The sequence below is a fragment of the Hylobates moloch genome, unplaced genomic scaffold (genome assembly GCF_009828535.3).
Source record: "Hylobates moloch isolate HMO894 unplaced genomic scaffold, HMol_V3 SCAFFOLD_13, whole genome shotgun sequence".
Classification (NCBI taxonomy): Eukaryota; Metazoa; Chordata; class Mammalia; order Primates; family Hylobatidae; genus Hylobates; species Hylobates moloch.
The window spans coordinates 49,419,497-49,442,676 of NW_026652288.1; the positions used below are offsets into that span (position 1 = coordinate 49,419,497).

Consider the following 23,180-nt stretch of genomic DNA (forward strand, 5'->3'; position numbering starts at 1 on the left):
TTGGCCTGTCTCGCAAGGTTGGGGAAGTTCTCCTGGATAATATCCTGAAGAGTGTTTTCTAACTTGGTTCCATTCTCCCTGTCACTTTCAGGTACACCAATCAAATGTAGATTTGGTCTTTTCACATATTCCCATATTTCTTGAAGGCTTTGTTCATTTCTTTTCACTCTTTTTTTCTCTAGTCTTGTCTTCTAGCTTTATTTCATTAATTTGATCTTCAATCATGGATATCCTTTCTTCCACTTGATCGAATCTGCTATTGAAGCTTGTGTATGCTTCACGAAGTTCCTGTACTGTGGTTTTCAGCTTCATCAGGTGACTTAAGCTCTTCTCTACCCTGGTTATTCTAGTTAGCCATTGTCTAACTTTTTTCAAGGTTTTTAGTGTCTTTGCAATGGGTTAGAACATGTTCCTTTAGCTCGGAAAAGTTTGTTATTACCGACCTTCTGAAGCCTACTTATGTCAACTCGTTAAATTCCTTCTCTGTCCAGTTTTGTTCCCTTGCTGGCAAGGAGTTGTGTTCCTTTCAAGGAGAAGAGGCATTCTGGCTTTTGAAATTTTCAGCCTTTCTCCTTTGGTTTCTCCCCATATTTGTGGTTTTATCTACCATTCATCTTCGATGTTGGTGACCTATGGATGGGGTTTTGGTGTGAGTGTCTTTTTTGTGGATGTTGATGCTATTCCTTTCTGTTTGTTATTTTTCCTTCTGACAGTCAGGTCCCTCAGTTGCAGGTCCATTGGAGTTTGCTGGAGGTCCACTCCGGACCCTGTTTTCCTCCAGAACCTGTTTGCCTGTGGAGGCTGCAGAACAGCAAATATTGCCACCTGATCCTTCCCCTGGAAGCTTCATCCCAGAGGGGCACCTGCCTGTATGAGGTTTCTGTCAGTCCCTACTGGGAGGTATCTCCCAGTCAGGCTACATGGTGGTCAGGGACCCACTTGAGGAGGCAGTCTGTCCATTATCAGAGTTTGAACACCATGCTGGGGGAACCACTGCTCTTCAGAGCTGTCAGGCCAGGACATTTAAGTCTGCAGAAGCTGTCTGCTGTCTTTTCTTCAGATATGTCCTGCCCCCAGAGGTGGAATCTAGAGAGGACTTGCTGAGCTGCGGTTGGCTCCACCCAGTTCAAGCTTTTGTGCAGCTTTGTTTACACCGTGAGCATAGAACTGCCTACTCAAGCCTCAGCAATGGCAGATGCCCCTCCTCCTGCCAAGATCCAGTGTCCCAGGTGGATCTCAGACTGCTGTGCTTGCAGCAAGCAACATTTTGTGTGTGTGGGTCCTGCTGAGCCAGGCAGGGGAGGGAATCTTCTGGTCTGCCTGTTGTGAAGACCATGGAAAAAGTGCAGTATTTGGGCAGGAGTGTACTGTTCCTCCAGGTACAGTCACTCAAGGCTTCCCTAGGCTAGGAAAGGGAAATACCTCGACCCCTTGTGCTTCCCGGGTGAGGCGACATCCCTCCCTGCTTTGGCGTGCCCTCTGTGGGCTGTGCCCACTGTCCAACCAGTCCCAATGAGATGAACCAGGTACCAGAGTTGGAAATGCAGAAATCACCTGTGTTCTGTGTCGGTCTCACTGAGAACTGTAGACTAGAGCTGATCCTATTCAACCATCTTGGAAGGAAGAGGTATTAATTATTCTTTAAATGTTTGGTAGAAATCAGCACTGAAGCTATCAGGTCCTGAGCTTTTCTTTAATGGGAGACTTTCTGTTACTCATTCAATTGCTTTACTCATTATTCATCTGTTCAGATTTTCTATTTATTTATAAATCAATCTTGGTATGTTGTATGTGTCAAGGAATTTATTTATTTCTTCTAGGTTATCTAATTTATTGATGCATATGTGCCCCAAATAGTCTCTTATGATTATTTATATTTTTGTGGTGTTGAATGTTTCCTTTTTCATTTCTGATTTAATTTATTTGAGTCTCCTCTTTTTTCTTATTCTAGTTAACGATTTGTTGATTTTGTTAATCTTTTCAAAAAACTAACTTTGTTCACTGATATTTTTCTCATTTTTCTAGTCTTTATTTTGTTTATTTTTCTTCTAATCTTTATTATTTTCTTCCTCTACTAATTTTGGGTTTAGTTTGTTCTTGTTTGTCTAGTTCCTTGAAGTATAATATTAGGTTGTTTATCTTTTTTTTGATGTAGGCATTTATTCATCTAGTGTTTAGTTTTAGAACTGCTTTTGCTGTAACCCATAAGTTTTGGTAGGTGGTGTTTACATTTTCCTTTGACAGTCCTGTACTTGGTTATTTATATCTTTCTCCAGGTTTGGAAATGTTTTTGCTATTATTTCTTTATGCAATTTTTCTACTTCTTTGTCTTTCTTTTTGCTTCCTTTAACTCTAGTAACTGAAAGGACTTGCTGTTTTGATGCATTCCCATAAATCCTGTAATATTTTCTTATTCCTTTTCCTTTTTTTTCTCCTCTTACTTTACTTACATATAAACTGTCTTCAAGTTTACAGATTTTTTTTCCTGCTTGATCAATTCCACTGTTTATACAATCTATTTTTATTCTATTATATTTTTAGCTCCAGATTTCTGTTTAATTTTTTAATCGTTTTAATCTCTCCATTAAATTTCTTGTTCTGGTCATTTACTGTTTTCCTTGTTTCTTTGAGGAAAATATTTCTCTGTATTTTATTCAACATTTTATTCAAGTTCACTGAGTTTCGTTAAAATAGTTATTTTGAATTCCTTGTCAGGTCTTTCATATATCTCCATTTTTTAGGGTTTGTCACTGGCATTTTATTTTGGCCATTTGGGGATTTCATGTTTTCCTGATTGTTCTTGAACCTTGTGGTCATGTGTTGATATCTGTAATTTGAAGAAGTAGGTATCTATTTCAGTGATTGCAACTGGCTTTGTCTGGAAACTCCCTTTAACATTAAGCCAGTGCAGAGATTCTGGTCAGGCCATCTACTGTGGTCACTATGTCAGAGACTTTTGCAGCCTTTGCAGTGCTAGGGGGAACTCTAGGCCCAGGACCTCTGTGGTTACTATGGTGCTGGACTGGAATGCTGTGGCCACTGAGGTTGGTGTAGCACTGCTGAATTCCTGAAGCTAGTGGCTGTGGAAGCCTGCTTGCCACAAAGAGCTGTCTAGAGCCCGAGGCTATTGTAGTCAGCTAGCATTTATGAGGGCTGGAGATCTAGTCTATGGCTCAGGTGCCTTGGATTTCGGGATTTCCATCTGACACCAAGGCAGGTCTGTGGGTATTGGCCTGGATTCAGAAACTGTAGAGATTTGCTTGGTAGTGAGTTTTACTGTGGCAACTGGTGTTATGGTCCAAGGCAAGGTCCTATGCTTATTTCCCTCTTTTTATCCCAAGCAGGCTGTATTTCTTTCTGTGGTGTGCTGCCTGGGGTTGGGGGAGGAATGGGCAGATAATGTAAAATTGTGCCTCCTATCCTCTTCAAGCCTTTTTTCCTCTTACTATGCTCTAAATAGGTACTGCAATCTCTTACCTGGTTTCCTTAGCTCTTGTGAAGGCTTTTTCATGCATGAATAGTTGTTCAAATTGGTGTTTCTGTGGAGGGATGGAGATGTCTAATCTGCCATTTTGCTCTGCTCTCCCTAATTTTTATTCTATATTATCTTTCTTTTATCTTACTTTGGTCCTCCTTTGCAACCCTACAGTGCATGTTTTCTAAAATTTTCGTTCTGGTTATGAGTTACTTTTACTGGCAAAAACTGCAATTACTTTAGCACCAACCTAATAGATTTTTCTTCTTTGAGTCTCACTTTTTGAACAGACAAAATATATTATTTCCCTAAATAGGTTTTCTAAACCATTTGATTTTCTTTCCCCTCGAGAATATTGATAATTCATAAATTCAGTTACTTTAAATAATTCCATACATTTTGAAGGCCTTCTTCATTCTTTTTTCTTTTTGTCTGACTGTATTATTTTTAAAGATCTGTCTTCAAATTCTGAAAGGCTTTCTCCTCCTTGGTCCAATCTGTTATTAAAGCTTTCAAATGTAGTTTGTAATTTCTTCAATGAATCTTTAAGTTCCATATATTTATTATTATTATTATTATTATTATTATTATTATTATACTTTAAGTTTTAGGGTACATGTGCACAATGTGCAGGTTTCTTACATATGTATACATGTGCCATGTTGGTGTGCTGCACCCATTAACTCATCATTTAGCATTAGGTATATCTCCAAATGCTATCCCTTCCCCATCTCCCCACCCCACAACAGTCCCCGGAGTGTGATGTTCCCCTTCCTGTGTCCATGTATTCTCATTGCTCAATTCCCACCTATGAGTGAGAACATGTGGTGTTTGGTTTTTTGTCCTTGTGATAGTTTGCTGAGAATGATGGTTTCCAGTTTCATCCATGTCCCTACAAAGAACATGAACTCATCATTTTTTATGGCTGCATAGTATTCCATTGTGTATATGTGCCACATTTTCTTAATCCAGTCTATCATTGTTGGACATTTGGGTTGGTTCTAAGTCTTTGCTATTGTGAATAGTGCCGCAATAAACATACGTGTGCATGTGTCTTTACAGCAGCATGATTTATACTCCTTTGGGTATATACCCAGTAATGGGATGGCTGGGTCAAATGGTATTTCTAGTTCTAGATCCCTGAGGAATCGCCACACTGACTTCCACAATGGTTGAACTAGTTTACAGTCCCACCAACAGTGTAAAAGTGTTCCTATTTCTCCACATCCTCTTCAGCACCTGTTGTTTCCTGACTTTTTAATGATCACCATTCTAACTGGTGTGAGATGGTATCTCATTGTGGTTTTGATTTGCATTTCTCTGATGGCCAGTGATGATGAGCATTTTTTCATGTGTTTTTTGGCTGCATAAATGTCTTCTTTTGAGAAGTGTCTGTTCATATCCTTTGCCCACTTTCTGATGGGGTTGTTTGTTTTTTTCTTGTAAATTTGTTTGAGTTCATTGTAGATTCTGGATATCAGTCCTTTGTCAGATGAGTATGTTGCAAAAATTTTCTCCTATTCTGTAGGTTGCCTGTTCACTCTGATGGTAGTTTCTTTTGCTGTGCAGAAGCTCTTTAGTTTAATGAGATCCCATTTGTCAATTTTGGCTTTTGTTGCCATTGCTTTTGGTGTTTTAGACATGAAGTCCTTGCCCATGCCTATGTCCTGAATGGTACTGCCTCAGTTTTCTTCTAGGGTTTTTATGGTTTTAGGTCTAACCTGTAAGTCTTTAATCCATCTTGAATTAATTTTTGTGTAAGGTGTAAGGAAAGGATCCAGTTTCAGCTTTCTACATATGGCTAGCCAGTTTTCCCAGCACCATTTATTAAGTAGGGAATCCTTTCCCCATTGCTTGTTTTTGTCAGGTTTGTCAAAGATCAGATGGTTGTAGATATGTGGCATTATTTCTGAGGGCTCTGTTCTCTTCCATTGGTCTATATCTCTGTTTTGGTACCAGTACCATGCTGTTTTGGTTACTGTAGGCTTGTAGTATAGTTTGAAGTCAGGTAGCGTGATGCCTCCGGCTTTGTTCTTTTGGCTTAGGATTGACTTGGTGATTTGGGCTCTTTTTTGGTTCCGTATGAACTTTAAAGTGGTTTTTTCCAATTCTGTGAAGAAAGTCATTGGTAGCTTGAGGGGGATGGCATTGAATCTATAAATTAACTTGGGCAGTATGGCCATTTTCATGATATTGATCCTTCCTACCCATGAGCATGGAATATTCTTCCATTTGTTTGTATCCTCTTTTATTTCATTGAGCAGTGGTTTGTAGTTCTTGAAGAGGTCCTTCACATCCCTTGTAAGTTGGATTCCTAGGTATTTTATTCACTTTGAAGCAATTGTGAATGTGAATTCACTCATGATTTGGCTCTCTGTTTGTCTGTTATTGGTGTATAAGAATGCTTGTGATTTTTGCACATTGATTTTGTATCCTGAGACTGCTGAAGTTGCTTATCAGCTTAAGGAGATTTTGGGCTGAGACAATTGGGTTTTCTAGATATACAATCATGTCATCTGCAAACAGGGACAATTTGACTTCCTGTTTTCCTTATTGAATACCCTTTATTTCCTTCTCCTGCCTAATTGCTCTGGCCAGCACTTCCAACACTATGTTGAATAGGAGTGGTGAGAGAAGGCATCCCTGTCTTGTGCCAGTTTTGAAAGGGAATGCTTCCAGTTTTTGCTCATTCAGTATGATATTGGCTGTGGGTTTGTCATAGATAGCTCTTATTATTTTGAGATAGGTCCCATCAATACCTAATTTATTAAGAGTTTTTAGCATGAAGGGATGTTGAATTTTGTCAAAGGCCTTTTCTGCATCTATTGAGATAATCATGTGGTTTTTGTCTTTGGTTCTGTTTATATGCTGGATTACATTTATTGATTTGCATATGCTGAACCAGCCTTGCATCCAAGGGATGAAGCCCAGTTGATCATGGTGGATAAGCTTTTTGATGTGCTGCTGGATTCAATTTGCCAGTATTTTATTGAGGATTTTTGCATCAATGTTCATCAAGGATATTGGTCTCAAATTCTCTTTTTTGTTGTGTCTCTGCCAGGCTTTGGTATCAGGATGATGCTGGCCTCATAAAATGAGTTAGGGAGGATTCCCTCTTTTGCTATTGATTGGGATAGTTTCAGAAGGAATGGTACCAGCTCCTCCTTGTTCCTCTGGTAGAATTCGGCTATGAATCCGTCTGGTCCTGGACTTTTTTTGGTTGGTAAGATATTGATTATTGTCACAATTTCAGAGCCTGTAATTGGTCTATTCAGAGATTCAACTTCTTTCTGGTTTAGTCTTGGGAGGGTGTATGTGTTGAGGAATTTATCCATTTCTTCAAGATTTTCTAGTTTATTTGCATAGAGGTATTTGTAGTATTCTCTGATGGTAGTTTGCATTTCTGTGGGATCGGTGGTGATATCCCCTTTATCATTTTTTATTGCATCTATTTGATTCTTCTCTCTTTTCTTCTTTAGTATTCTTGCTAGCAATCTATCAATTTTGTTGATCTTTTCAAAAAACCAACTCCTGGATTCATTGATTTTTTGAAGGGATTTTTGTGTCTCTATTTCCTTCAGTTCTGCTCTGATCTTAGTTATTTCTTGCCTTCTGCTAGCTTTTGAATGTGTTTGCTCTTGCTTTTCTAGTTCTTTTAATTGTGATGTTAGGGTGTCAATTTTGGATCTTTCCTGCTTTCTCTTGTGGGCATTTAGTGCTCTAAATTTCCCTCTACACACTGCTTTGAATGTGTCCCAGAGATTCTGGTATGTTGTGTCTTTGTTCTCATTCATTTCAAAGAACATCTTTATTTCTGCCTTCATTTCGTTATGTACCCAGTAGTCATTCAGGAGCAGGTTGTTGAGTTTCCATGTAGTTGAGTGGTTTTGAGTGAGTTTCCTAATCCTGAGTTCCAGTTTGATTACATTGTGTTCTGAGAGACAGTTTGTTATAATTTCTGTTCTTTTACATTTGCTGAGGAGTGCTTTACTTCCAACTATGTGGTCAATTTTGGAATAGGTGTGGTGTGGTGCTGAAAAGAATGTATATTCTGTTCATTTGGGGTGGAGAGTTCTGTAGATGTCTATTAGGTCCGCTTGGTGCAGAGCTGAGTTCAATTCCTGGATATCCTTGTTAACTTTCTGTCTCATTGATCTATCTAATGTTGACAGTGGGGTGTTAAAGTCTCCCATTATTATTGTGTGGGAGTCTAAGTCTCTTGTAGGTCACTCAGGACTTGCTTTTTGAATCTGGGTGCTCCCATATTGGGTGCATATATATTTAGGATAGTTAGCTCTTCTTGTTGAATTGATCCCTTTACCATTATGTAATGGCCTTCTTTGTCTCTTTTGATCTTTGTTGGTTTAAAGCCTGTTTTATCCGCGACTAGGATTGCAATTCCTGCCTTTTTTTGTCTTCCATTTGCTTCGTAGATCTTCCTCCATCCCTTTATTTTGAGTCTATTTGTGTCTCTGCATGTGGGATGGGTTTCCTGAATACAGCACACTGATGGGTCTTGACTCTTTATCCAATTTGCCAGTCTGTGCCTTTTATTTGGAGCATTTAGCCCAGTTACATTTAAAGTTAATATTGTTATGTGTGAATTTGATCCTGTCATTATGACGTTAGCTGGTTATTTTGCTCGTTAGTTGATGCAGTTTCTTCCTAGCCTTGATGGTGTTTAGAATTTGGCATGTTTTTGCAGTGGCTGATACCGGTTGTTCCTTTCCATGTTTAGTGCTTCCTTCAGGAGCTCTTTTAGGGCAGGCCTGGTGGTGGCAAAATCTCTCAGCATTTCCTTGTCTGTAAAGTATTTTATTTCTCCTTCACTTATGAAGCTTAGTTTTTCTGGATATGAAATTCTGTGTTAGAAATTCTTTTCCTTAAGAATGTTGAATATTGGCCCCCACTCTCTTCTGGCTTGTACAGTTTCTGCTCAGAGATCCGCTGTTAGTCTGATGGGCTTCCCTTTGTGGGTTACCCGACTTTTCTCTCTGGCTGCCCTTAACATTTTTTCCTTCATTTCATCTTTGGTGAATCTGACAGGTATGTGTCTTGGAGTTGCTCTTCTCGAGGAGTATCTTTGTGGCGTTCTGTGTTTCCTGAATTTGAATGTTGGCCTGCCTTACTAGAATGGGGAAGTTCTCCTGGATAATATCCTGCAGAGTGTTTCCCAACTTGGTTCCATTCTCCCCATCACTTTCAGGTACACCAATCAGATGTAGATTTGGTCTTTTCACATAGTCCCATATTTCTGGGAGGCTTTCATCATTTCTTTTTATTCTTTTTTCTCTAAACTTCCCTTCTCACTTCATTTGTTTCATCTTCCATCACTGATACTCTTTCTTCCTGTTGATTGCATCAGCTCCTGAGGCTTCTGCATTCTTCACATAGTTCTCGAGTCTTGGCTTTCAGCTCCATCAGCTCATTTAAGGACTTCTCTGCATTGGTTATTCTAGTTATCCATTCATCTAATTTTTTTTCAAAGGTTTTAACTTCTTTGCCATTGGTTTGAATTTCCTCCTGTAGCTCGGAGTAGTTTGATCATCTGAAGCCTTCTTCTCTCAGCTCGTCAAAGTCATTCTCCGTCCAGCTTTGTTCCATTGCTGGCGAGGAGCTGCATTCCTTTGGAGGAGGAGAGGCACTCTGCTTTTTAGAGTTTCCAGTTTTTCTGCTCTGTTTTTTTTCCCATCTTTGTGGTTTTGTCTACTTTCGGTCTTTGGTGATGGTGACGTACAGATGGGTTTTTGGTGTGGATGTCCTTTCTGTTTGTTAGTTTTCCTTCTAACAGACAGGACCCTCAGCTGCAGGTCTGTTGGAGTTTGCTAGCGGTGCACTCCAGACCCTGTTTCCCTGGGTATAAGCAGCGGTGGCTGCAGAACAGCGGTGGCTGTAGAACAGCGGATATTGGTGAACCGCAAATGCTGCTGCCTGATTGTTCCTCTGGAAGTTTTGTCTCAGAGGAGTACCCGGCCATGTGAGGTGTCGGTCTGCCCCTACTGGGGGGTGCCTCCCAGTTAGGCTGCTCGGGGGTCAGGGACCCACTTGAGGAGGCAGTCTGCCCATTCTCAGATCTCCATCTGTGTGCTGGGAGAACCACTACTCTGTTCAAAGCTGTCAGACAGGGACATTTAAGTCTGCAGAGGTTACTGCTGTCTTTTTGTTTGTCTGTGCCCTGCCCCCAGAGGTGGAGCCTAAGAGGCAGGAAGGCCTCCTTGAGCTGTGGTGGGCTCCACCCAGTTCAAGCTTCCTTGTTGCTTTGTTTACCTAATCAAGCCTGGGAAATGGCAGGTGCCCCTCCCCCAGCCTGGCTGCTGCCTTGCAGTTTGATCTCAGACTGCTGTGCTAGCAATCAGTGAGACTCTGTGGGCATAGGACACTCTGAGCCAGGTGCAGGATATAATCTCCTGGTGTGCCGTTTCTTAAGCCCGTTGGAAAAGCACATTATTAAGGTGGGAGTGACCCAGTTTTCCAGGTACCATGTGTCACCCCTTTCTTTGACTAGGAAAGGGAACTCCCTGACCCCTTGTGTGTCCTGAGTGAGGCAATGCCTTGCCCTCCTTCGACTCGTGCACAGTGCGCTGCACCCACTGTCCTGCACCCACTGTCTGGCACTCCCTAGTGAGATGAACCCAGTACCTCAGATGGAAATGCAGAAATCACCTGTCTTCTGTGTTGCTCATGCTGGGAGCTGTAGACCGGAGCTGTTCCTATTCGGCCATCTTGGCTCCACCCACCCAGTTCCATATTTTTAAAAAAGATGTCTAATTGCTAAATTTCTCATTCATATCCTAAAAAGCTTCTTCACAATAAAAAAAAAATTAATAGAGTAAAATGGCAACTTGAAGACTGGGAGAGAATATTTGCTAACTATGCATCTGATAGGGGACTAATGTGCAGAATTTACAAGAAACTCAAACAATGCAGCAACAACAACCAGAGCAAATAATCCTATTAAAAATTGGGCAAAGGACATGAACAGACATTTTTCAAAAGATGACATACTAATGGCCAAAATTCATGAAAAATGCTCATTGTCACTAATCAGATAAATATAAAAATTAAAACCACAATGAGATATCACCTCACACCAGTTAGAATGCCTATTATTAAAAAGACAAAAAATAACAGATGTTGGTGAGGCTGTGGAGAAAAGGGGATACATACACTGTGACTGGGAATATAAATTAGTACAATCATGATAGAAAACAGTTTGGGATTTGTGAAAGAACTAAAAATAGAACTACCATTCAATCCAGCAATCCCATTACTAAGTATATACCCAAAGGAAAGGAAATCATTATATGAAAAAATACCTGCACTTGTATGTTTATTGCAGCACTATTCACAATAGCAAAGATATGGAATCTACCTAAATGTCCATCAACGAATGATGGAATAAAGAAATGTGATATATATATATATATATATATATTACACAGCCGTGAAGAAGAATGAAATCATGTCTTTGCAGCAAGATGGATGGAACTAGAGGTCATTATCTTAGGTGAAACAAATCAGACACAGAAAGACAAACATCGCATGCTCTTACTTATGAGGGGAAGCTAAATAATGTATACACATGGATGTAAAGTGCAGAATAATGACAATGGAAACTCATAAGGGTGGGGGGCAGGAGGAGAGTGGATTAATTAAGGGGTACAGTGGATATTATTCTGGTGATGGATTCGCCAAAAGCCCTTAATTTACCTCTATGCGACATATCCATGTAACGAAATTACAATTGTACCCCATTGATTTACACACAAGGGGCAAAAATATACTTTATGTGTTTAATAAAATTTATATTATTATTTTAGTATTTCCTATTATTTGCCTCATACTTCTGTAGTTATTTCTGTTCTAATTTGTGTATTTCTTTTAAAAATTATTTTGAATTTGTTCTTTGTTTGGTGAGCCTTCTGAGGTGATCTTTTATTTTACCATCACATTTAAATGTCTGATGATCTATTTTACCATCACATTTAAATGCCTGATTTTAAAGGTGTATATTTCCTTTATCTATTCTGTATGATATTTATGATATCTGTTAGTTGGTATCTTTCTATATTATAGAAAATATATTATTTCCTTCTGTTTTTTTCTTCTCTTTTTTCCTTTTCTTTTCACCCATGATTCTTATTGTCTAGATTTATTTTGGCATTTGCACTTGTCTTTTGGTATCTATCTATCTATCTATCAATCTATCATTTCTCCCTATTTAATCTTTTTATTGTTTTCTTTTGTCTTAATGGAGAGTTTATTAGACCTGACCTTCTAGCTCATTATTTCTGCTTGGTTCTACCTGTCGTGGTATTATTCTCATTTGTTTTATTCTTTATTTCTTTTATTATGTTTTTTATTTTTCTATTTCTCTTTTACAACCTTTTGTGAATTTGGACACTTATCATGTTTTTAAACCTCATTATTTTATAATGTTTTGTCCTTGATTTTACCAGTATCTTTTGTATCTTTTTGAAGAAATTATAATTCTTTAAAATTCTTGATGTTTCTGCTTTAGTTTTTTTATATCATATATTGTCCAGTATGTAACGTTTTCCCCTCCAAGTAGATCTGTTCCTTAGATGAGTGGTTTCTTTAGCTTTAGAGCAGGTGACTCCACTATAGCTTTAGCTATGCTATCTAATAATATGTATGAAAAAAAGCGTAAGCCCTGGTTTTTGACCTTCAACGTGAATTTAAATAAATGAGTAAATGTGATTTTCAGGCCAGAGAACCCAAGTCATTACAAACAGTCTTTAATCATCTCTATGTTATACCTTACTTGGCTTCCTAAAAAATTCTCTGTTAAAGATATACAAATGGCCAAGAAACATATTAAAAAAGTTCAATACCATGAATCATCAGGGATATGAGAATTAAAACCACAATGAGATACTACCATATTCCTGCAAGAATGGCCATTATTAAAAAGTCAAAAAGCAATAGATGTTGGTGTGGATGTGGGGAAAAGGGAAAGTTTATTGCTGCTGGTGGGAATGTAAATTAGTACAACCTCTACTGAAAACAGTATGGTGATTCCTTAAAGAGCTAAAAGTAAACCTACCATTTGATCCAGCAGTCTCACTACTGGGTATTTACCCAAAGGAAAAGAAGTCATTATATGAAAAAGACACTGGCATATGTATGTTTATAGAAGCACAATTCACAATTGCAAAGATGTGGAGCCAACCTAAGTACCCAATGATTAATGAATGGATAAAGAAAATGTGATATATATATACCATGAAATACTACTCAGCCATGAAAAGAAACATTTTTTATTATTTTATTTTATCTTTTTTTGAGACAGAGTCTTGCTCTGTTGCCCTGCCTGGAGTGCAGTGGCATAAACTCGGCTCACTACAACCTCTGCCTCCTTGGTTCAAGTGATTCTTGTACCTTAGCCTCCCAAGTAGCTGGAACTACAGGCACGTGCCACCACGCCAGGCTAATTTTTGTATTTGTGGTAGAGACAGGGTTTCACCATGTTGGCCGGGCTGGTCTCGAACTCCTGACCTCAAGTGATCCACCCGCCTGAGCCTCCCAAAGTTCTGGGATTACAGGCAAGAGCCACTGCACCTGGCCTGGAAAGGAACAAAAGAATGTATTTTGCAGCAATTTGGATGCAGCTGGAAGTCATTATTCTAAGTGAAGTAATACAGGAGTGGAAAACTAAAAACTATGTTCTCATTTATAAGTATGTTCTCACTTATAAGTGGGAGCTAAGCTCTGAGTATGCAAAGGCATACAGAGTGATATAATGAACTTTAGAGACTCAGAAGGGGAATGATGGGAGGGGGCTAGGGATAAAAAAACTACACCTTAGGTCCAATGTTTACTACTTGGGTGACAGGTGCACTAAAATCTCAGAATTCACCACTATTTAATTCATTGATGTAACAAAAGGCCACTTGTGCTCCAAGTGATTCTTGTGCTTCAGTCTCCCCAGTAGCTGGAATTACAGGCATGCATCACCATGCCTGGCTGATTTTTATATTTTTATTTGGTTGGTGCAAAAGTAATTGCGGTTTTTGCCTTTTTTTTTTTTTTTTTTTTAGTATCAAAAACCACAATTACTTTTGCATCAATGTAATAGTAGAAACAGGGCTTCACTGTGTGGGCCAGGCTGTTCTTGAACTCCTGACCTCAAGTGATCCACCTGCCTCAGCCTTCCAAAGAGCTGGGATTAGAGGTGTGAGTCACTGATCTTGGCTGAAATAAAAAAAATTAAAAAATATATTTTATTGTTTTGAATTTTATTTAAAACTCTTTGCAAGAAATGATGCTGGAAGACTACCTCTTTAGAATTGTAATCCATACATCCACAAGCTCTGGCAGCTTTAAAGAGAGGCAATAGAAGAATGAATGCCCAGATATAGCAGATTGGCTCTTAGTCATTTTCATAATCTCCTCACCCTAGCACTGGTATAATATTACTCTGAGAATGTTAGGCAGCTAAAGCTGCTTCTTTTAATTCTTGTCCACATTGGTGACATAAGGGATAAAACTCACCATTTTGTATATTTAGGTACTGAATATCCTGGTAGCTCAGCACCAGACTCTGTGAAGTCATTCCTTTTGCTTATCTGTGACTTGGATTGCATTCCAAGTATGAATTAACATAAAGCCAGACTAGATGAACAGCTTTAGAAGAATATGACTTGCTTTTTTTTGACAAGCTCATTTAGAAGGTGATACATTCTTTTCCATATTCATTTCCAAATGCTTATATAAAGAATGCTGAGTGAACTCTTTTTTTATTTTTTTATTTTATTATTATACTTTAAGTTTTAGGGTACATGTGCACAATGTGCAGGTTTGTTACATATGTATCCATGTGCCATGTTGGTTTGCTGCACCAATTAACTCGTCATTTAGCATTAGGTATATCTCCTAATGCTGTTCCTCCCCCCTGCCCCCACCCCACAACAGTCCCCAGAGTGTGATGTTCCCCTTCCGGTGTCCATGAGTTCTCATTGTTCAATTCCCACCTATGAGTGAGAACAGGCGGTGTTTGGTTTTTTGTCCTTGCGATAGTTTACTGAGAATGATATTTTCCAGTTTCATCCATGTCCCTACAAAGGACATGAACTCATCATTTTTTTTTGGCTGCATAGCATTCCATGGGGTATATGTGCCACAGTTTCTTAATCCAGTCTATCATTGTTGGACATTTGGGTTGGTTCCAAGTCTTTGCTATTGTGAATAGTGCTGCAAAAATTAATTCAAGATGGATTAAAGACTTACACGTTAGACCTAAAACCATAAAAACCCTAGAAGAAAACCTAGGCAATACCATTCAGGACATAGGCATGGGCAAGGACTTCATGTCTAAAACACCAAAAGCAATGGCAACAAAAGCCAAAATTGACAAATGGGATCTAATTAAACTAAAGAGCTTCTGCACAGCAAAAGAAACTACCATCAGAGTGAACAGGCAACCTACAGAATGGGAGAAAATTTTTGCAACCTACTCATCTGACAAAGGGCTAATATCCAGAATCTACAATGAACTCAAACAAATTTACAAGAAAAAAACAAACAACCCCATCAAAAAGTGGGCGAAGGATATGAACAGACACTTCTCAAAAGAAGACATTTATGCAGCCAAAAAACACATGAAAAAATGCTCATCATCACTGGCCATCAGAGAAATGCAAATCAAAACCACAATGAGATACCATCTCACACCAGTTAGAATGGCCATCATTAAAAAGTCAGGAAACAACAGGTGCTGGAGAGGATGTGGAGAAATAGGAACACTTTTACACTGTTGGTGGGACTGTAAACTAGTTCAACCATTGTGGAAGCCAGTGTGGCAATTCCTCAGGGAATTTGACCCAGCCATCTCATTACTGGGTATATACCCAAAGGACTATAAATCATGCTGCTATAAAGACAAATGCTGAGTGAACTCTTGCCTAGTGATCTTAAACATTAACTTACACAAAGTACATTCCTTCCTTGTCTCAGCATGTTAATGCATCCCGTCTCCCCCATAGATATCTAGGGCAATGAAGTTGATGCTAGCCCAGTTCTTATAACCTGCTGCCAAGTATTTTAATGGCTTTATCTGAAGTGTGGGTAAGATCTTTGCTGACCCAGCTACCCAGCATGCAGCTGGATGTGTGGAGAGTAGAAATATGCTGGCCTTGTGCAGATGGATTTCAAGTACAATGGCCAACATTTTTACTGTCCCTGCTATATTAAACCAACCAATTTAATACCTTCTTTCTAGTTAAGCTCCAGTTCCTTGAAAAATATATTGTTTATAATATAGTTATAATAGATGTCATTTATTAAACATAATAAATACTGGCTGTCTTTTAATATTTTACATCTATTTTCTCACTGAATACTCAAAATTATAAGATAGACACTATTATTGTAAAATTTTAGAGTTGACAGAGGTGAGCCTTAGAGAGATCAAGTAACTATCCCCAGGTAACTTTGGTAAAAAGTTGAAAATCTGGGATTTGAACTAAAGCCTATGTGTTAAGCCACTATATGACATTGCTCCCACTGTACCATAGGTTTTGGTAGAAATGTGGATGTAGGGGAACTTAATGATTTAGATGTGGCTATTCAAGAACACTTCTTGTTCTTGTAGTGCATTAAATTTGGAATATATTGAATATTATCACTAATCTCTAGCTAGCAACCAAAGAAAACAAGATACTCAAAATAGCAACAGCTTTACATACAATAGTTTTTTCAAAAACAGTATACATTCTCCAATACCTTCTGTGGCCCTGATAATTTGCTCTCATAATCAGTTCAATCCAGCTTGTTCCTTAAATGCTTGAGAAGTACCTCATTCTACTCAACATATTACCACATATAAAGCATGTGAAAATACCAGATTGTGTTCCACTTTTACCCAAATAGTAACAAAGCTCCTGCAACTTGTTAAGATATTATTAAACTGTGTACAAATGCTCAGATTAAAAATAAGTCCTTACTTCCATTGAAGTTGGACACTACCACTACCTATTCAAATTCAAGTTGTCATTGCCTTGAATCCATGTGTAAGGTTTTTGGTAGGGTAGTCTATTTCTAGTTGTTTTTCAAGACTTATAATTTGGAACATTATAGATATAAAATTGCATTGACACTTTATATTCTTTTTCACTTTATAAAAAGGTCATCCATGGTTTATGTTATAAACAAAAGCAAAAATTTTGGGGAAAGTTAAAGAAGTAGAGCCAGATAACAGAATTTTCTTTTCTATAATAAAGTGAAACAAAAGGATGAAAATAAAATCATGATAGGAAGGAAAAAAATCACCAGAAACTATCAAAGAGAGAGAAAACAAATCTCATGCCATTAACTTAAAATGTCACCTAAGAAAAGAAACAATAGATTTTGTCTAGGAGAATGAAAGGCTTCTAAACTTGCCTCTAGAAACCTGTTTTAACCATAAACTAGAAAATGGACATATTAAGTTGACAAAAATCTTAAGAATTTTCTCCTCATTTGGAGAAAAGTAGACTAAATATATATTCTTTCAATTTCCTCTTATGAAAGGATGGAAGTTGCAATGGTTACATTTGAAATATAAATGAAAAAATGGAGGAGCATAAAAATTATTCACTCCTCGATGGAAACATAGTCTCCAGGGCTCCATGCTGAAGAACAATGCTGATACTACATTCTCCTCAAAACAATTCTGAAAATTTCTTGACTCATGAAACCCAACTAACTCAGTAGTTGTAATTACATACTTTTATGATCTGGTTTCCTTTTTCACTCTAAATTCTTATCCTCCTACTCTTCTAAATAAACAATCTGTTTTGCTTCTTAAATTTCAAATAATTTATGGAAAACAGAACTAATTCTTTCCAACTGTTCCTTTTCAGATCCCCATTCACTCTTCTCTAATAACAATTAAAACATTATTTTGTTTTTTGTAAATTTATTACATAAATTTACGATTTATGTATCTTTCCTTGATTCTAGACTATAGTTTTCTTGAAATTAAGACATATACTTTCCCTATTTTTATCTTCAAGGGCCAATTTAGCACTTGGAATATAGACGTTCAATGCATATTTGTTAAGTGAAAATGTATTTTGAAGTGTAATCTCCTTTTTTAAAGTTTCACAATCTTTTTGACTGAGTCCTTGAAAGCTTGTTTCACTTGCTGATTTCTTAAAGTATATATGAAAGGATTCAACAAGGGAGTAACCGAAGTAATGAGTACAGCTATTCCTTTGTTGAAAGCACCTCCTTCTTTTGCAGAAGGATTAATGTACATAAACATGCAGCTGCCATAAGAGAGCGAGATGACAATCATGTGGGAGGAACAAGTGGAAAAGGCCTTTGTCCTTTGCTGGGCAGAAGGGATCCTCAGAATAGTCCTGATAATGTATGTGTAAGAAAGTGTCACCAGCACCAGAGTAACCACGAGAGTCACAACAGCCAAGAGGATGACCATCAGTTCTAAGAGGCTTGTGTCTGAGCAGGCAAGCTCCATGAGAGGTCCATAGTCACAGTAATAGTGATTCAGAATGTTGGAGACACAGAAATCTACCTGGCTCATCAGGATGATTGGTGGTAAGATTGCTAGGAATCCCCCCAACCAGGAGCAGAACACTAGTTGTATGCAGACTCTGCTGCTCATAATAGTTAGGTAATGCAAGGGTTTGCAGATGGCCACGTAACGATCGTAAGACATGGAGGCCAGGAGGTAAAACTCAGTAGCTCCAAGAAATATAGCAAAAAAATACTGAGTCAAGCAGCCAGCAAAGCTGATAACTTTATTTCCTGTTGTCATGCTGGTCAGAAATCTGGGAATAAAAATGGATGTGAAGGAAATTTCTAAGAAGGAGAAATTCCGGAGGAAGAAATACATGGGGGTCTGGAGGTGGGGGTCTAGTAAGGTGAGGGTGATAATAGTCAGATTTCCTAGGACACTTAGCATGTAGGTGAGGAACAGAAAGATGAATATCATCACTTGGAGTTCAGGTTGATTTGTAAGGCCCAGTAGAATAAACTCACCAAACATGGTTCTGTTTTTCATTGTTGACCTTCAGAAAACCTAAAGGCAAAAGGTGAGAATGATGAAAATTGAAGAGTTTCTTAGAGTAGGAGAGATAAAGCTTAATGAACAGAATCAGGTCATACATTGCTCACCATCCAGATGGCCCAAACCAGTGTCCCATTGGGCTGCACTTGGCTCCATGCAAGCCCCATATCTTTGTTTCAGTGACCTTTTTCATTTCTCAAGCTGACCTCTTCCTGGGCACTTAAGAAAACTTATTATAGAATAACTACTCATGATTTTTTTTCAGAAAAATAGAAGTTTTTGAACCTGTTGTTTCCTTTCAAATGTTTATACAATCTTCACATGTAAAGCACTTTCTCTTGACTGTATTATAAGCTCTCCTAATTCTGTGCTTTTGGCACACATCGCTCTACCTCATTCTGTTTTCTGTGCTTTCCTGTTTCTTTCTTTCCTTTCTCTGCACTATTTGATGCTTCACTGGATATCTGCTATAGATCCTTATCTCCATTACTGTCCAAATCTCTGACATCCTTGTTTCAGAAACAAGTAGGAATTTCCCTATACAGGCAATGCTGAAGATCATCTCATTTTATATTGCGAGCCTTTTCCTCTACATGAACAAGGCTCAAGCATCAATATGTCATATTAATTTACATTTTATGTTTCTCTGCCACATTCAGAGTCTTCTAGGCACTGATTTGAGATATGTCTCTGAGAAGAGAAATTTTGAGAACTCTGTAAGCAGCATCACGGAATGGATTTTGCTCAGTCTCAGGGTCCCCAATGGCAACTAAGGATGGCAGTTTATCATGACCCAAACTCTCCTGTTTTCTATTCTTGTCTTACAGAAACCAGAAAAAGTTTTTGATAATAAGAGTTTTTTGTAGATAAAGTGGTAATTCTCAGGGAAGAAAAATTTGGTGGTAGCATTGTGAGTGCATCTTTAGATTTTTCTGATTAAGAGGCAAATACAATATAAATGGGTCCCTCTAATTTACATGCACATGGATTAGAAAAATTATGTTATTACAATCATTCTTGTCAACCTTCCCATCTTTCCATACAGTTTTTAGAGATCTTAGATGATGTGAAACATTGACCTGGGTCTCCTGCAGCCCTCTTTTCCTTGTTTATACTAACCTGTGGTCTTTGGCAAGTACTGCATTTTCTTCCAGATTTTCACAGTTGATTCATTTCATGATCCACATTTATAGAATGATAAAATCAGTGACTTAAAAAACATATGATGCTCATACCTTTGACAATCTGAATGAGTATAGTATACCGTTTACCTTGTTGTTCCTAAGAGGTAAATCAAAGATGAGATGTGCCACACATGAATCTTTGAGTAGTATAAACTTTAACATGTTTTCTATTGGCTTCCATCCACATTTTACCTTTCTCTTAATAGAAGTATCCAAGCTTGTGGAACTTAACCAGGAAAAAGAGCATATTATTTTCCATTCCAAGAATCCAATCCAGAATCAAATCGTAGTTCCTGAGAGACATAGACCTTCACATATGTAATAAAAAAGAAAAACAAAGCCCATAGCAGTTATTGACTTAGAAGAAAATACTTTGAGAGACAGAAAATTTCTTAAAATTTATGTTCTAAGAGAAATTATGTTGAAGTTCTTAGATGGCAGAGGATGGGCATCTTTGCATCCTGTGTTAGCTTTGCATTTCTGTGTTAGCTAGAGCAACACAGGTTTTATCTGCTCTTTTTAGAGCAGGCACATGGGATCAATTTCCTGAAGAAGCTAAAGAAGCCCTGTGGACCCAAGTTCAAAAGGGGCTAATGAACCTCAGTTGTTGGCAATTTTGAGAACAAACTGTAAACATGTGACTGAGAAGAGAGGTTCCTGAGAGACCATTGAGATAAAGGTTCCATGAGAGAATCTGCCACAGCCATGAAGTTTGTGGAGAAATGTAGAGCAATGGACGGACACTCCCTGGGGATGGGTGTGCCTGGCCTTGTCATTGTTTCTATTATCTCTCCTTTAATAACCCTGTTTGGCCAGTGCTCAAACATGATATAAATGAATGACACCTCACAGTAAATCATCATAACCTGAATGCTGTGGTATCCTCCATGAATCTCCCATGTCTAAATTACCAAATTACTGACTCCATCAAACCAACAGCTGGAAAATAGTTTGCTGCTTACATATTTTGCTAATATGTTCAATTCAGTGCATAGTTCAAACAGCCTCTCAGAAGCAATCAGCCTTCACTTTTGAAAGAAATATACTTTCACTCACTTCCCCATGGGATATCTCAACAGGTCTGCCAGCACACAGTTTTTGCATGCAAGATCTTAATCACATTCAACTTTTTCCAGGAACACACAAGTTGCTAATTACAAACTCTTGAAAATGTGGAAGCAGCTTTAAAAGTCAATACTGGGCAGAAGCTGAAAGAATTTGGAAGGGTAGGCTAGAAAAAGCCTATATTCTGGTGGGGGCCTAGAATACAATAAGACTAGGAAAAACATGGAACTTCTTAGAGATTGGTTAAGTGGTTATGACCAGAATGCTGATAGAAATATGAAAGAAGCTACCATCAGAGTGAACAGGCAACCTACAGAGTGAGAGAAAATTTTTGCTATCTAACCATCTGACAAAGGGCTAATATCCAGAATCTACAAAGAACTTAAATAAGTTAAAAAAAAAAACCCAAACAACCCCATCAAAAAGTGGGCAAAAGATACGAAAAGACACTTCTCAAAAGAAGACATGCAGCCAACAGACATGAAAAAGTACTCATCATCACTGGTCATCAGAGAAATGCCAATCAAAACCACAATGAGATACCATCTCACACCACTTAGAATGGTGATCATTAAAGTCAGGAAACAACAGATGCTGGAGAGGATGTGGAGAAATAGAATGCTTTTACACTGTTGGTGGGAGTGTAAATTAGTTCAACCGCTGTGGAAGACAGTGTGGAGATTCCTCAAGGATCTAGAACTAGAAATACCATTTGATCCAGTGATTCCATTACTGGGTATGTACCTAAAGGATTATAAATCATTCTACAATAAAGACACATGCACATGTATGTTTATTGTGGCACTATTCACAATAGCAAAGACTTGGAACCAACCCAAATGTCCATCAATGATAGACTGGATTAAGAAAATGTGGCACATATACACCATGGAATACTATGCAGCCATAAAAAAGGATGAGTTCATGTCTTTTGCAGGGACATGGATGAAGCTGGAAACCATCATTCTCAGCAAACTATCACAAGGACAGAAAACCAAACACCGCACGTTCTCACTCTTAGGTGGGAATTGAAAAATGGAAACACTTGGACACAGGATGGGGAACATCACACACTGGGGCCTGTCAGGGGCTGGAGGGCTGGGGGATGGATAGCATTAGGAGAAATACCTAATGTAAATGATGAGTTGATGGGTGCAGCAAACCACCATGGCACATGTATAGCTGTGTAACAAACCTGCGCATTGTGCCCATGTACCCCAGAACTTAAAGTATAATAATAAAAAGAAATATGAACAGTAAAAGACATTCTGATAAAATTTCAGATGAAACTGAGGAGCAAGTTTTTGGAAACTGGTGGAAAGGCCATCCTTGTTATAAATTGGACAAGAACTTGGCTGAGCTGTGTCAATACTTGAGAGCTTTGTTCATCAAACTTGAGATTGATGAACTAGGGCATGTGGCAGAAGAAATGTCTAAACAAAATAGAAGGAGCTGCATGGTTGCTTTTGGCCACTTTCACTGAGATTCAGGAACAAAGAAACAATTTAAAAACATAATTTATAATTAAAGGGGAAGCAGAGTAGAAATATTTGAAAAACTTTCAGCCTGGCCATGTAGAGTGAAAAATCATGTTCAGGAGAAGAAACCAAGAGTGCAGGACCATTTGCTAAAAGATTAGCAAAGGTGAAAAAGAGTCAGGTACTATTTCTCAAAACAATGGAAAAAATACCCTGTAGACATTTCAGAGATCTTCAATGCTGCCTCTATCATCACAGGCCTAGAGGTCTAGGAGGGCAGAATGCTTTCAGGGGATAGCCCTGGGGTAATCTTCATGGGTTCACTGCCCAGGGTTGCCTCAGGATTCTGCTTCCTATATTTTAGCACAGTGCTCCATGGCTGCCTCAGTCATGGGTCAAGTTGCCCCAGGTGATGCTGATGTTGCAGCTCTGCAAGGCACAAGTTATAAACTTTGGTAGTGTCCATGTGGTGTTAATTCTGCAGGCTTTCAGAAAATGAGAGCTGTGGAGGCTTGGCAGCCTCCACCCAGATTTCAAAGAATGGCTTCAAAATTCTGAGGTTCTCAGCAGAGATGTGTCACAGTGGTGGAGCCACCACAGAGAGCCTTAATCAAAGCAATACTGAACAGAAATGTGGGGTGGGAGCTGCTACAGAGTCCCCACCATGGGGCTCGTGTGGCTGTGGGAGTAAGGCCACTGCAGAGAGTCCTCACTAGGGCCATGCTTAGTGGAGTGATGGGAGTAGAACTGCTGCTGAAACTCCAGACCTTTAGAGCTACCAATGTGCAATGCCAGCATGGGAGAGTTGAATAGACTAAGCCTAGCAAAGTCATAGGGGCAGGCCTGCTTGAGGCTTTGGGGGACCAAATCATCAAGCCAAAGTGCAGAGGGTGCCAGACATGGAGTCAAAGGAGATTATTTTGGAGTCTTAGGACCTAAAGTCTACT

General features: G+C 38.6%; 1 protein-coding gene across 1 annotated transcript; it reads right to left on the bottom strand.

Moving 5' to 3' along the window:
• Window positions 1-17,570: 17,570 nt before the first annotated feature.
• On the bottom strand, window positions 17,571-18,500 carry LOC116480831 (olfactory receptor 6C4). The gene has a single exon (XM_032173200.2). The coding sequence runs from the start codon at window positions 18,498-18,500 to the stop codon at window positions 17,571-17,573; it is 930 nt and encodes a 309-aa protein (XP_032029091.1).
• Window positions 18,501-23,180: the final 4,680 nt, after the last annotated feature.

Coding starts and splice junctions, on each gene's coding strand:
- LOC116480831 (XM_032173200.2), bottom strand. CDS start 18,500: ATGAAAAACAGAACCATGTTTGGTGAGTTTATTCTACTGGGCCTTACA.